This window comes from Artemia sp. Qi Xiang Cuo, chromosome 6 (assembly GCF_049724085.1).
Source record: "Artemia sp. Qi Xiang Cuo chromosome 6, ASM4972408v1, whole genome shotgun sequence".
Taxonomy (NCBI): Eukaryota; Metazoa; Arthropoda; class Branchiopoda; order Anostraca; family Artemiidae; genus Artemia; species Artemia sp. Qi Xiang Cuo.
Window position 1 is genome coordinate 59,107,468 of NC_142799.1, and position 15,190 is coordinate 59,122,657.

The 15,190-nt window shown below is 37.6% G+C and overlaps 1 protein-coding gene across 3 annotated transcripts in view; it reads left to right on the plus strand.

Annotated features, from left to right (window-relative positions):
- Window positions 1-15,190, plus strand: part of LOC148951462 (uncharacterized) — a 59,994-nt gene that overhangs the window by 16,444 nt on the left and 28,360 nt on the right. For all 3 annotated transcript variants that reach the window (XM_089090288.1, XM_089090289.1, XM_089090290.1), the window contains exons 3-5: window positions 2,699-2,770; window positions 8,789-8,966; window positions 12,524-12,664. In XM_089090288.1, the coding sequence (XP_088946414.1) occupies window positions 2,699-2,770; window positions 8,789-8,966; window positions 12,524-12,664 (391 nt within the window). The remainder of the gene's footprint in view (window positions 1-2,698; window positions 2,771-8,788; window positions 8,967-12,523; window positions 12,665-15,190) is intronic.

A 15,190-nucleotide genomic window follows, 5' to 3' on the forward strand; every position in this document is an offset into this window, starting at 1 on the left:
CTGAAGACCCCCCCCCCCCCTCCCCGAAAAGTTTGTTTGACTCGTAAAAACGTAACAAAAATGGATTAAACAAATTTTGTAATCGTTTTTTGAGGTTTTTTGTGTACCCCCCCCCCAAAAAAAATCTTGGGAGTAAAACTCCCTCCGAAAAAAATCCTGGGTACGGCCTTGATGTCTTTAGCTGTAAAATGACCCCCAGAGTCCTTGGGGAGAGGCCTGCAAGTTATGAAATTCGTCTATTGTTCACATGTAGTATTTGTTATTTGGAAGTACGCACATTATTTTTTTTTTGGGGGGGGGGTGTTCTTGGGATATATTTCTATTAATAGAATGTTCCATGGGGAGGGAAATTTCTGGAGGGTGAATATTCTAGGGTAAATGTTACACTGGGGGCAAGGCCGTACCCAGGACTTTTTTCAGAGAGGGTTTTACTGAAATATTTTTATTTTTTTTTGGGGGGGGGGGTATACAAAAAACCTCAAAAAACGCATAAAAAATTTGTACATATCCATTTTTGTTACGTTTTTACGACGGTTGACCAAAAAAGTTGCATATAATAAAAACAAATGATTTGTGTAAAGATTATCTCTGAATCTGAATGGATTTGGTGATAAACGAGATGTATTGCAGTCTATGCTGCGTCTAATATGCAGTCTAAATATGATGATTCATTTAGGATTTTCCAGATTGAATGATGCAACTGTTTATTAAAGGCGCTCATTTAGCGGCAGTATTTTTAAGGTTTTTTCTGTATAGTATTTTAAGGTTTTTTCTGTATACATGTGGACACATGTTTATACATTAAAGATGCATAAATACACTTTTGATGTTTTTACGGTTTCTTATTGCCACCTCCCCCCCAACAGAATCCTGAATACAGCCTTGAATGGTAGTAAAACTAAAATAAACAAACTCGAGGGTTTTTTCTGTATACATGTGGACACATGTTTATACATTATAAGCCAATTTGCCAAGGCGCTTACACTGAAGAATTTTTCGTTGTTCTTCAAAAAATTTAAGCTCGGCAGCTCATGCTTGCCTCTTGCAAAATATGATGATTCATTTAGGATTTTCCAGATTGAATGATGCAACTGTTTATTAAAGGCGCTCATTTAGCGGCAGTATTTTTAACTAAAACATAAAAGTAAAAAAAAGTAAAAAGTAGTAAAAAAAACATATACATATACCAGCATGTTTGACAGTCTGCCAGATATTTAACTGACTGATATAAAAGGTTGCGCTGACCAGCTTATGCTTAAATTCTTGCATCAATAGTGATTCTACCAAATTAAATGATAGGCTGTTCCCCTTTTTTATTTCCTTTTTTGGTTCACTAGGATAAACTATATCCCAATGCTGCTGATGACTAGCGGCTAAAATTGACAAAAATAAAATAAAAATAAGTTTGTGTTTGATCTATAGGCCTTCTGTGAAATTGGGGCCAAGGGCAGGGCCGTATCCAGGATTTTTGTTCAGGGGGGTTTTTACTAATTTTTGACTCAGTTTTCGACTAATTTTACTGATTTTTACCTAGGTTTTACTAATTTTCGACTTATTTTCGAGTCGGTCAAAAATTTCGTGGGGGGTTCAAACCGGGTAAACCCCCCCCCCCTGGATACGGCCTTGGCCAAGGGATATGGAATCTAGAGACCCTTTGGACATGCTGCTGTTTTGAAAATTCTGTCCAATAATCTTATCGTACTTTAAAATGTTGTCTAGAGAATCACTCTAAATTATAACACAAATGGCAAGTAGGAGGGAGGAGGTTATTTCAGTCTAGTTGTATTAAAATCATGTCATCAAATACGTGAATAAAACTACAAGATGATTCTTATTTTTCTTAGATGTGAAGCGTTTAATGCTAAAAAGATATCTGACTAAGAATCATAATTCAAGTAGACTTGTTCTACTTGAACCTCCGAGTTTGTATAGTTAGTTGAAATTTGGAGGATGGAAATATATTACCTCTCATAGATGAATCTAGCCCATATTTTTCTGTTGATGAAATAATTTTTTGCTTTCTAAAATTAAGGAGAGGAGAGGCAGACAGGCAAGATCTTCATCTGTGGTTTAAGTGTAAGAAGAACTTTCATTTTGGAATTCCTTTTGACGTGAAAAGAAGGATCACTTCTCTTTGAAGTTTGCTCTAACTTTGAGTCAACCAATTGTCTATTGCCCCGTGGCTCCGAAATCCTGTTTCATTCTTATTTACATGACATATGATTGATTCAAAGGGCTCAGGCGGATTTGTAAGCAACAACCAAATTAGTTTTAAATATCATATTGACAAAGGTACTCCAAGTTTTTTTTTCTTAGAGTGAGCTCAATGACCTGGTGAGATACTTTCAAAAGACAAAGGAAGGTACTATTAAGTTTAAATGTTCAACCTGCTGCTATTTGGGTATTTCCTCAGTTTTTCTCTTAAGAGGCTTATCAGTGTAAATGATTGTCATTCCCGAAGTGCTTTGCCATAGAATTTGATTTATCAGGATGTTGCAGATTTGCTGATTCGCGTAAAAATGGCTTAAAATGGCCTAAAAAATGGCTTTTTTTTAGGTTTCATTGAAATCTTTCATTTATTTTCATTCAAGTTCTAGGAGTAACATTATTGTCTTCCCATTGAAGTACTTAACAAACATTTTCATCACTTTCTGTACCATCAATAGACCAAATTCATTGTGTTTTTTTTTATTTTTAGACCAAAACGAGATCGCACAAGATGGCTCACAAGATGGAAGAGAAAGATCCAGATGAGCCTAAAAAAAACTCTGTAAGTGTTGCCATTTTTCGACTGGTGGTTTCTTCTGTTTTTCTGTTATTTTCTGTTATTTCTTTTTTTGTTTTTGGTTTTTTTTTTTTTTTTTTTTTTTTTTTTTTGAGTGACATTGTCTGTTAGTGACGAGAAGTGAGTAAAAAAGGTTGGATTGTTGAGAGCATCAGCGGAATTTGTGAGGAGGAGAGGGTGGTTTGAAAACACTGCTAATTGTCGTTGCTTCAGCATATTCAATAATATGGATTTTTATTGAACCCTGGGAATCGTCAAAATAACGATTTAACAGCAAAGACTGAAACTGGAATAGCCTATTCTCTTGAATAGATATGCAAACGCCTCCAGATGGGCGTCCGCTTGTTGGCGTAGCTGGAGAGATAAAACACTTAAACTGATGCGACAGGCTCGAAGGAAGAGTAGTAGAGTGGTCCAAAAGGTGATGCTTTTGCAGACACAAAATATCCAGGTTGCGCAGCATAGACTGCAATACATCTCGTTTATCACCAAATCCATTCAGATTCAGAGATAATCTTTACACAAATCATTTGTTTTTATTATATGCAACTTTTTTGGTCAACCGTCGTAAAAACGTAACAAAAATGGATATGTACAAATTTTTTATGCGTTTTTTGAGGTTTTTTGTATACCCCCCCCCCCCAAAAAAAAAATAAAAATATTTCAGTAAAACCCTCTCTGAAAAAAGTCCTGGGTACGGCCTTGCCCCCAGTGTAACATTTACCCTAGAATATTCACCCTCCCGAAATTTCCCTCCCCATGGAACATTCTATTAATAGAAATATATCCCAAGAACACCCCCCCCCCCCAAAAAAAAAATAATGTGCGTACTTCCAAATAACAAATACTACATGTGAACAATAGACGAATTTCATAACTTGCAGGCCTCTCCCCAAGGACTCTGGGGGGTCATTTTACAGCTAAAGACATCAAGGCCGTACCCAGGATTTTTTTCGGAGGGAGTTTTACTCCCAAGATTTTTTTTGGGGGGGGGGTACACAAAAAACCTCAAAAAACGATTACAAAATTTGTTTAATCCATTTTTGTTACGTTTTTACGAGTCAAACAAACTTTTCGGGGAGGGGGGGGGGGTCTTCAGTTAGTATTGAGCTGGCTAGCTCCTTACTTACAGTTCGTCACCACAAACTGTTTGATAAGACTGGTTGCATAGGCAATATCTAAATTCTATACATTTGTCACCAATAAAATGTTAGGTTGGATCTCCGAGTTTTTCTTGAACTTTATTGGTCATTTTAGGATTAACATAAAAAAATATATTAATGATAGCAAAACCATATCCAGGAAGTGGGATTAGGGGATTGAGTCCCCACCCCCCCCCTCTCCCCCCCCCCAAAAAATATGTTTCTGCAGCACAAAAAGACATATTAAAGATGCATAAATACACTTTTGATATGTTTTTACGGTTTCTTATTGCCACCTCCCCCCCAACAGAATCCTGAATACAGCCTTGAATGGTAGTAAAACTAAAATAAACAAACTCGAGGGTTTTTTCTGTATACATGTGGACACATGTTTATACATTATAAGCCAATTTGCCAAGGCGCTTACACTGAAGAATTTTTCGTTGTTCTTCAAAAAATTTAAGCTCGGCAGCTCATGCTTGCCTCTTGCAAAATATGATGATTCATTTAGGATTTTCCAGATTGAATGATGCAACTGTTTATTAAAGGCGCTCATTTAGCGGCAGTATTTTTAAGGCCAGAGTTTACTTTTCTCTTTGTAAAAGGAAACAAAAGGTGTAAAATTTTCACAAAATGGTTGATTTCTTGTTAGCCTAGATGATTTCGGCCTTCTCCTTTATTTTGACTGTTCCAGGCCTCCCCTTCCTAAACCTGATGGTCTGTTCCTAATGTCTTGTGTGGCTCTTACTTGTACTTGTTGTATGTTCAAGCCGCATCCAGACTCATCATGGCACCCAGCAGATGACGACATGTCTCCTTCCGTAGGTTTCGCTCGGGGGTGGCAGGTTCCACCATTTCCAGCCACTGGCGATCCCAGCGACGGCCGTATTTTAGAATCCTGTGATTGGCTCCAGATCAGACTTTTCTACTGTTGCTAGCCACGTCTTCTTTTGGCCTCCTGCCATCTTCTTCCATTCCGGTAGTGGTAGACATTTGAGACATTTATTGCTTATATGGTCATCTGGTCTGCGCATTGTGTGGCCAAACCATCTCAGTCTTCTGTGCTTAACAATATCAGAGACAAGTGGGTGATCCCCACATCTTCTCCTTACTTGTTCATTCGAGATTCTGTCTGAGAGGCGGATACCCAGGATATAGCGCAGTCATTTGTGGTTGAATATATTCAAGCTCAACGCTTCTGCTGCTTTAAATGACCACGTTTCACATCCATAGAGGAGGACAGAGAGAACCATAGCTTCATACACTCGGAGCTTTGTGCATGGCGATATTTCGCTCCACTTCCAGAGATACTTCCGAAGTTGAAGGAAGACACTCCAGGCTGACGATATGTGGCTCTGGATTTCTTCTGAAGATTCGTCGATCCGAGGTATTTGAACAATTGGACGTCCTATCTGATTACCATTTAGGGTCACAGAGGTTTCACCCAACCCATCTGTTCGCATAGATTTTGTTTTTAGTTGGCTTATTTGGAGACCAGTCGAGAGTGCCTTGACTGCAACGTCATTTATCATAGCATGGGCTTCTGCATCAGATTCAGCAAGCATTTCCACATTGTCAGCATAGTCAAGATCTGTGACGGAGAAGGACGGGCTCGAGTTTGTTTATTTTAGTTTTACTACCATTCAAGGCTGTATTCAGGATTCTGTTGGGGGGGAGGTGGCAATAAGAAACCGTAAAAACATATCAAAAGTGCATTTATGCATCTTTAATATGTCTTTTTGTGCTGGAGAAACATTCTCACCTCCCTCTCAACGCAGGATTGATCATATGCTGAGTTGATAAACAAGCTAACAATTAACTGAAGCGTCTCTTTATTGAATAGCAAAAAGTTGAAGGCTACTCTTTGTGCTTATTGTGGGGGTAGGAGTTAGTACTGGAATGCAAGATAAAAAATCTATTGCGTTTAATTCCCTTTTAGCTGTTATTGCCTTGTTTGATGTATTCCTGCAAGTTTATCTGCATCTTCGAATCACCCAAAAGTTATGCTGAGAATTTGTGGATTTTTCTAGTTTTATCAAGTTTTTGGTGACAGCAGCATTTTGCGCATGTCCTCCAAATATGCCCAACCCATCTATCACAAATAGTTTTGCATTCAAAGTTTGCTCATTCATCAAAGCTCTTTCTTTGCTAAGAACCTTCCGGAAAGGGAGAAGTCCTGCTCCATTCTGGCAGACCTCCATGTAATGGTCAAAGCATTTCTTACAAGTTCAGATATGTTTTGATATTTCCTCCCTGAATCACATTGTTCCACTTGTTGTCAATCTTTCCTCCTGAAACTGAACTACCTTAAACTTGTCAACTTGCATGTCCTTTTGTGTCATAGTGGGTAACTTCCTGGCAGCATGTAATAAACTCTGAGCAAAAACTGGTATTGAAACTTCATTGGGATACAGAAAAGTTAACACTTCCAACAACTTCAAAAATCTGCACCAAGTATTTGCTCAAGGACATGTCTAGCAGCTGCAGAATAATGCTTCTGAACATGCTGCATGAATGAGCATTTTGGAAGCTTGTCTACTGACTTGAGACAATTGACAATCTTGTCACTCACAACTGTCTAGCAGTGGCACAAAGTTCTTTTCATCTTTGAATGGGTGAAGCATTAGTTCATTCCTAACCTCTTTGGTTGCTTTGGGTTTTAAGACTTGTACTGTCATTATCAAGACCAGCAGATTCAGCTCCATATAGAGCTCATGCACTATAGGCTCTTCCTATTTAAACTTTTCTGTGAAATGTGTGAGGAGATTCAAAATATCAACAACAAACTGGCACTCTGCTTTCATGGTCAGTTGTTATTAGCTGGATGATCTCTTTGTATGTATTTTATTTAATAAGATTAGGGTTTTTCTTTGGAATTTAGACAACAAAGTATTCGACAGAGCTGGCATCTGTTCCCTTAGCCTCAAAGCAGCAGGTCCTATTGTTAACCAATTGGTGGGTATGTGTTTAAAAAATCGTGACATTGGAACACCAGTTTTCTCTTGTATCTTCCCATATTCTTCTTGTCTAGCTGGCCAGCCACTTTAAAAAGTACTACCCTTTGATGATCAGATCAAAACAATTCTTGCTGATTTCCTGCAAACTCTTCAAAAAGCATTGGGTACCAAATGGATCTTGCAGGTACCAATATCAAGGAGACCTTCACTACCTATCAATCCCTTTTTTCACTGTCAATCAGTCAGAAAGTTTTTGTTCATGTTCATACTGTCACAAATTAATGCTAGTAGTTTAGAGATAGACAAACCACTCTCATAGATTGTTCTGACTTCATCTGTGGCATTTCCAGTAAATGAAGTTTTCAAATGTCTTTCTACAACTCATTTCATCTTTTCAGACCAGATTTGGGTCTTCATTTGAAGCTCTTTCTTACTTTCTGAGTTTGTGGCTTCCTCAAACTTGACAACATAATAACTTTTGCAGACCTAATCAAGGGTCATGTTCTGAAAATAGGGTCCAATTTTGATTAAAAAATAAGCAAACATAGTTTGCCTAAAGGAGAAGTTTTTACTGCTGTATCTCTAAACATTTTTCCAAATAAGTGTAGGTTTCCCAGATTAGTCAGACTCAATCATCTACAGAGCCAACGTAATTCCTGCAACTGTTTTTTTTTTTATCCTATACTCGATAAGGACCTAAGTGCATGGGCAGTTTTGATGGTTTGCCACTCTCCACAGAAGATACTGCTGAGAGACAAAGCTGATTTGACATTAGGTTTATGGTAACATTCTTCTTATGTTCAGCAGTCCTGGCATGCTGAAGTAAAGCATAGGAGCCCTTATGGCAGACAAGCAATATATTGCAGATACAACATTGAAAAGAGAACAGATCTCCCTGAACAGCTTTACACCACTCTTTCATTTGTTGTCCCCTCACATCTTATGCTTCTAACCAAGTCTCCTTGAACTTGCACTTTCCCATTCTTATTCAAACTGAAACTTCAAAAAAGAAAAGAAGATCATAGAAAAATATATAGGCTATTAGCGGAAATGTATTCAAGTGAAAAAGGGTGCTAGGAGCTAGTCTAATAGTTTGAGAAATGTAAATAAGCTCGAAATTGTGCAAGAAACCTGGTTTTAACGCTGCCTCCTTTGTATTTTGTGCTTGGAACCATTCTCTTATTATTTTTTTTCTCTGTGTGTAACAGTGACACCCAGAAAAGTTTTTTAAGTATTTAACAAAGCCAACTGAACCCACCATCCCCTAGCCTATTGACTCCAGAGGCGAAGGGGATCACTCCCCTTCATTACTAGCTGGTCTGCTCTATCCAGAGAGTAATGCTGTAGCCTATGCAACAACAAGTTTTGTCTTAGATAAGCAAAAACAGGTTCCAAGAATTACAATTGAAACAAAAAAACTGAAAACCATATACCCATAGGTATTGGTAGCCTTCAGGATACAGAGCTTTAAACCAAAGCAAGAAAAGGGACTTCAGGGACCTTTATTAATTTAAGGGACCAATAGGGACCTTCACTCAATATTAGGGCTTCATAAAGAAAGATTTAAAGGTAATGGGAACTTCGTGGGAGGGTGTAAAAAGGGAGGCTTTGAATAGGCTGTGATGGAGGAGGAGTGTACGTTGCTGTGTTGGCCTCAGGCGGCATGGTGCTGCGGTGAGTTGTTGTTAGTAGTAGTAGCAGTTTCGTAATGTCGAAAAAAGAAAGGGCCACCATCCCCTAGCCTATTGACTCCAGAGGCAAAGGGGATCACTCCCCTTTTCTCGTTGTTTTTTCTCGGAATGAGTTTGAGAAGAATGAGAATATCGCTCTCATGTTGCGATATGTTGCAGAGCTGTGCCTTCGGCAGAGTATTACCCCCTTAACTTCATCATTATTATTTTTAGGTCTGCTTTCTTCTGGTTTTGTAAGTACGAAAGATCAAAAGCGTATTTTCTATATCCCAATCTTCGTGCCAAGGGTCTTGATGGAAAGGAACTGGGAAGAAGGTGGGCAAAACTTGATGATGAGTCAAAGAAGAGATTTCATGAAAGGGCCAACGACGATAGAAAGAGATACCAAGTGGTATGTTACTGTTTAATATTTTAAAACAGCTTTTTTTGTCTATATTACGTTTGTGTTGGAACTACCATCAATTTGTTACCCGAAGACCACCCTAATGAATGAAGAGTTGAATCATTTTGCAGTTCAGTTTTCGTATGTTTTACTTTACAAAAACATGGATTGTGTTTGTTTTTTTGTAACCATGGACTATGGTACTTGTATATTTATTGTTAAAAACAACGGTAAGCTCATATAAAATAAGAACATTTACTGAAACTATCACAAAACAGGAAGTAAGACGAAAATGAGAACCAAATAAATGAAAAAAAAAACATATACATATACCAGCATGTTTGACAGTCTGCCAGATATTTAACTGATTGATATAAAAGGTTGCGCTGACCAGCTTATGCTTAAATTCTTGCATCAATAGTGATTCTACCAAATTAAATGATAGGCTGTTCCCCTTTTTTATTTCCTTTTTTGGTTCACTAGGATAAACTGTATCCCAATGCTGCTGATGACTAGCGGCTAAAATTGACAAAAATAAAATAAAAATAAGTTTGTGTTTGATCTATAGGCCTTCTGTGAAATTGGGGCCAAGGGCAGGGCCGTATCCAGGATTTTTGTTCAGGGGGGTTTTTACTAATTTTTGACTCAGTTTTCGACTAATTTTACTGATTTTTACCTAGGTTTTACTAATTTTCGACTTATTTTCGAGTCGGTCAAAAATTTCGTGGGGGGTTCAAACCGGGTATCCCCCCCCTGGATACGGCCTTGGCCAAGGGATATGGAATCTAGAGACCCTTTGGACATGCTGCTGTTTTGAAAATTCTGTCCAATAATCTTATCGTACTTTAAAATGTTGTCTAGAGAATCACTCTAAATTTTGTCTAGAGAATCAACTAGAGAATCACAAATGGCAAGTAGGAGGGAGGAGGTTATTTCAGTCTAGTTGTATTAAAATCATGTCATCAAATACGTGAATAGAACTACAAGATGATTCTTATTTTTCTTAGATGTGAAGCGTTTAATGCTAAAAATATATCTGACTAAGAATCATAATTCAAGTAGACTTGTTCTACTTGAACCTCCGAGTTTGTATAGTTAGTTGAAATTTGGAGGATGGAAATATATTACCTCTCATAGATGAATCTAGCCCATATTTTTCTGTTGATGAAATAATTTTTTGCTTTCTAAAATTAAGGAGAGGAGAGGCAGACAGGCAAGATCTTCATCTGTGGTTTAAGTGTAAGAAGAACTTTCATTTTGGAATTCCTTTTGACGTGAAAAGAAGGATCACTTCTCTTTGAAGTTTGCTCTAACTTTGAGTCAACCAATTGTCTATTGCCCCGTGGCTCCGAAATCCTGTTTCATTCTTATTTACATGACATATGATTGATTCAAAGGGCTCAGGCGGATTTGTAAGCAACAACCAAATTAGTTTTAAATATCATATTGACAAAGGTACTCCAAGTTTTTTTTTCTTAGAGTGAGCTCAATGACCTGGTGAGATACTTTCAAAAGACAAAGGAAGGTACTATTAAGTTTAAATGTTCAACCTGCTGCTATTTGGGTATTTCCTCAGTTTTTCTCTTAAGAGGCTTATCAGTGTAAATGATTGTCATTCCCGAAGTGCTTTGCCATAGAATTTGATTTATCAGGATGTTGCAGATTTGCTGATTCGCGTAAAAATGGCTTCAAAGCAGTCCGTCTGCATGATGGAAGTAAATTTGAACATTTTATAATTTTGAAAGTTGTTTTCACTCTTTATGCTAAAATTTGATTTTTAGTTCGAATTATTTAAATATGACTCCTGAATCACAAAGCCTGTTCAATTAGAATAATAAGCTCTTTTAGAAGTTCTAAGAAAACTTTAGCGTAAAGAGCGAAGTTTTTTTATTTAATTATATAATAAATGTACTATGCTAATACATCTTTGATATATGTTACGCTTCACCTTCTATTAACCTAATTCATTACCATTTAACTAGGCTTAGGCTATATTTGAGATAATAAAGTTCTTTTTGAATAAATAGTATTATGCATCCTTCAAAGACAGTGCAAACAAACTGTGATTTGGTAAAAAACAACAACCTTTGCAGGTTCATCGAATCGAGAACAGTGATAATCGAGAAATACCCACTGCGAAGGGGTTTTAGAAAATATCCATCTTACGTGAGATCTTTGTGAAATCAGCAAATGGTTTTCAATGTCAGTTTGAAGTTGTCTTTATCCTCTTTTCATTTTGGTATTTCATTATTTCACTTCTTATTTTTTCAATTTTCTTTATACCTCTCTCTGAGGATGTTGTTATGCACACTATCATCTGACCGTTCTCCTTAAACACTTAAAGAAGGAACGTGAACTGTGGTCCCAGAATTTTCGTCGTCACTTGAAGTAAAAGGAAGTGTTTCTAGAACCTATTTCGGGTTTGAGAAGAACTGTTTAATGTTGACCGTGTTAAGGTTCGTTGCTCGACTCAAGCTTATGGGTTTATGCTTGCGTAGTCACAGTTGTGGATTTTGAGCTTGAAAACCTACCAGCCAGTCTATTCCTGCCTCTGGCATTGCTCTAGTTCTAAGGGATTGTCTTGTTGTTTGGTATAGGCAAGTAGTTGATGCATTCAAAGTCATATGCACTGGCAATTGTAGTTACAATTACTTGGGGTCGCAATCAGTCACTTTCAAAAGTCACATTCACCTTAATGTCCATGGCCATCCCAGATGTATTACAGATTGCCCATTTTAACATCCATGCATAGTTATAAATCCTCCTCAACAGGTCCTTAAGTTTCAACATAATACCTTTATCCGTTCCTAAGATGCCATAATATGCCCTTATGACAAACTTGGATGGACATTGTGTCTTTTGATTTAGTTCAATATTCCCAATAATACGTTTTGAAAGTTCCAACGTACCTCCCACCTTTTTCTTGGGATATTGCACATACACCCTTTTGACAATCTGGATATATATTGTACCTTTCGATTTAGTTTTACTCCCCCTCTAGTTACCCTGAATATTGAAACTCAACACCTTGCTCTGTTCCCAAGACATTGTATCTATGCTCCTTTGACAACCTGGATGTAGTTAAACGTTTTTGAAGAAAAAAAAATTCCCTTGATTTTGTAGATGGGTCTCATCTGGTACATACTGGTATATGCCCCAGAATGTGCCATATTTTCCTGTTCCACTATATAACAGATGACACCCATCTACAAAATCAAGCGTTATTTTTTTCCAATTGTTTTCCCACAAGATGGCCACATAACATTACCAGATAATGTGGCTTTCCTTTTGCACCCAAAACACTAAAATTTATTGAACTAAAAAAGAATAAACAAAGAAAATCAAAAGAAAATGTATTTTTGGGGGGATATTTTCCAAACTTTGAAGTAGTTTTGCTCAAAAACCTAGATGCCTCGCAGGCCGCTGGTTGCCGACCCATGGCCTACGGTATTGACGGTGTGGCATAAGGGGATAAAACGATTATTTCACCCCCCCTCCCTCCTTGAGGGAAAACCTACATCTGGCTCTGTTTTATTCTGTGTATTTGTTATGTTCCTTTTTTTCAGGATAAATTGAAGGATTTCCCGTACAAGTTTGACAAGTTTTTTGAAGAAGTTGTTATCTCCAAAAATCCTCAACCGGTTGGCTCCGTGACCAGAGGACGAACTTACTGTGTTCAATGGGGTGGTTTATGGCGAAGAGTTTTGGTATGTTATTTTACTGCATCTCTACGGCATCAATGTCTTATTATCAATAAGACACGGCATCAATAGCTTTACCCATTTGCCAACATATATGGCAAAACCTGCTATTTTTTTTTTTTTTCTGCAAAAAAATATATATTGGAGAAACGTTAAAAATACGTCAGAAACATGCAAAAACTGGACAAATTTTCCTATTTTCGAAGTTAATTTTGGAGCATTCTCTAAGAAAACGTCCAAATAATATCATCTGTCTGCCTTGGTGAATGGATTTATCTGAACCTAATTATATAAGCTGCTTTTCTCGTTTAGCGCAGCTGTTGCTTGTTACAAATGTTGCTTGTGTTGATATATAAGAGGCTGTTCCCGTTTACTGCAGCTGTTGCTTGTCGCAGCTGTTGCTTGTTGGTTAGGCAACAGCTTGTGTAGCTGTTAGCTTGTCACAGAAACGCTTGTCTCAGAGGGAAAATAAAAAATTTTTTATAAAAATTGTAATATAAATGTTAATAAATAAAACTGAACAGTTTTATTTTTGAAAGTAACCAATGTCTTTAAAGCATCAAATTGATCAAAATTATTTAAGGTAATCTATCATATTGGCACGAGAATGATTTATCATTATAATGTATTGATTTAAGGTTGGAATGCTTCTTCAGTAAGACTGGAAACAGGAAAATTGCGAGTTCAAACTGTTTTGAAAGATAATTTGAGTAAAACGATTGTTACAAGCATTCATTGCAACACAAGGTAAACTAAAAGAAAAACAGAAGAGTGGGGGGGGGGGAGTTTCATGTATCACTCCTTTACTAGTTGTAAGTTTTGGACGCTATTGACCGTCTTCAATTCAATTCAATTTTTGTTTAATCCAATGAATTGTCTTTAATTGATTCTGGCTGGGTTTTTTTTTCAGTGTCTTTTCTCTTCTTGTAGAGTTCACTTCAAAAGGTTAGATCTTGTCAGGTTGATCTTTTTTTTATTATTATTATTGAACACTGAGGACGACCTGGTAGAGGTCCTTGTCGAAATATTTACTTTGTTTTTGTTTTCAATGTTTGCTACTGGCCGATAAATCCTCGTTTTTTTTTTCACCTATTTGATTTTATTTTGCATTATATCTTTTCTTCTCTTTGCTTCATACATCTGGGCAGCAGCAAACATGAGGGATGGATGGAATATCCTTCCAGATCTCCTTCCAGACTTATATGGCTAGATGTTAAAATGTTCTTTAGAACGAAACCAACCATTTGGGAACATAACCCTGGAAATTTTGTTTTGGCTCAGAATGGTGCTATGGCCCAATTTGAGCTAAAAATGGTTATTGTAGCACAATAAGGTGCTAAACTTTAGTTTATTCTGGTTTAATCTTTTAGCCAAATATTGTCGTTTGGGACATCCCCCCACCCCCGTGCAAGTAATCATATGAATATATTTTTTTTTTTTTGCTCAAACTAATTGAAAAAAGCGGCGTTGCTTCTCGCTTCAGAATCGTAAAGAACGCCTACTCCTTATGTATTCTTTTAGATTCAGGAAATTTCTTTGATAGAAATTTGAAATATCTTCTGAAATATCTTGCTGAAAAGTCAGACGTGTATCCCCAGTTCAGCAGTGAGATCAGGAACTCCTTTCTCGAGGCGTGTAGCATTAACGACCTCCAGCTTAATATGAATAAAACAAAAGTCATGAGGTTTAATCCGCTTAAGCGTGACCTCTCATGCCCGGTTCCTTGGTACCCTACTACCTCAACCTCAGTGATTCTCGGGGTTACTTTCAGTGACGACTGTTCATTTAGCGCGCACATCGCCGGTCTGGTGAAAAAAGGTAGTTGCGCATTACAGTCGCTAATTACCTTGCGCCGACTGGGTTTCTCACAAAGTCAGCTGAAGACGGTTTACGTCACGTATGTGCGCCCAATCCTTGAATATGCGTGTCCTGTGTGGGGCCCTCAAGCTCATAATATTGAACACCTAAGTGAAGATCTGGAAGCCATTCAAAAACGGGCAGTGAAAGTGATACTAGGCCCGAAATACAACTCTTATGAGGCTGCCCTTAGTACCTTACGACTGCCAACGTTGCGTGATAGGCGCTTACAGTTAATGTGTAATTTTGGGCAGTCCCTTCTTTCGTCCGAGAAACACCGTTCGTTGCTTCCCCCACCTGCACCTATCACCGCCAACACCCGCCATAAAAATCAACTAGTGCCGCCAAAGTGTCGAACAACCCGTCACAGCAATTCTTTCGTGCCTTTTTTTGTCAGCTATTTAAACCGCCAGTGACCAGTTTTATGCAATGTACTAAACAGCGCCATTTAGTCGGGGCTTCGGCCACGGCTACGATAGTTGTTTATAAATAAATGAGTCTATATAGTCTATATAAACTGTCCCTTCGTTCCAAATTGCTGTGAAGAACATGGAAAAGAATGGGAAATCTAGTTTTTTAAAGGACCTTTAAAAAGCTTTATCCCCACCTCTAACCTCCAAACGAAAATCTGCTGTTTGACTTTTGTGCTGCAATGCTTCGAGAATTGGGGAACTG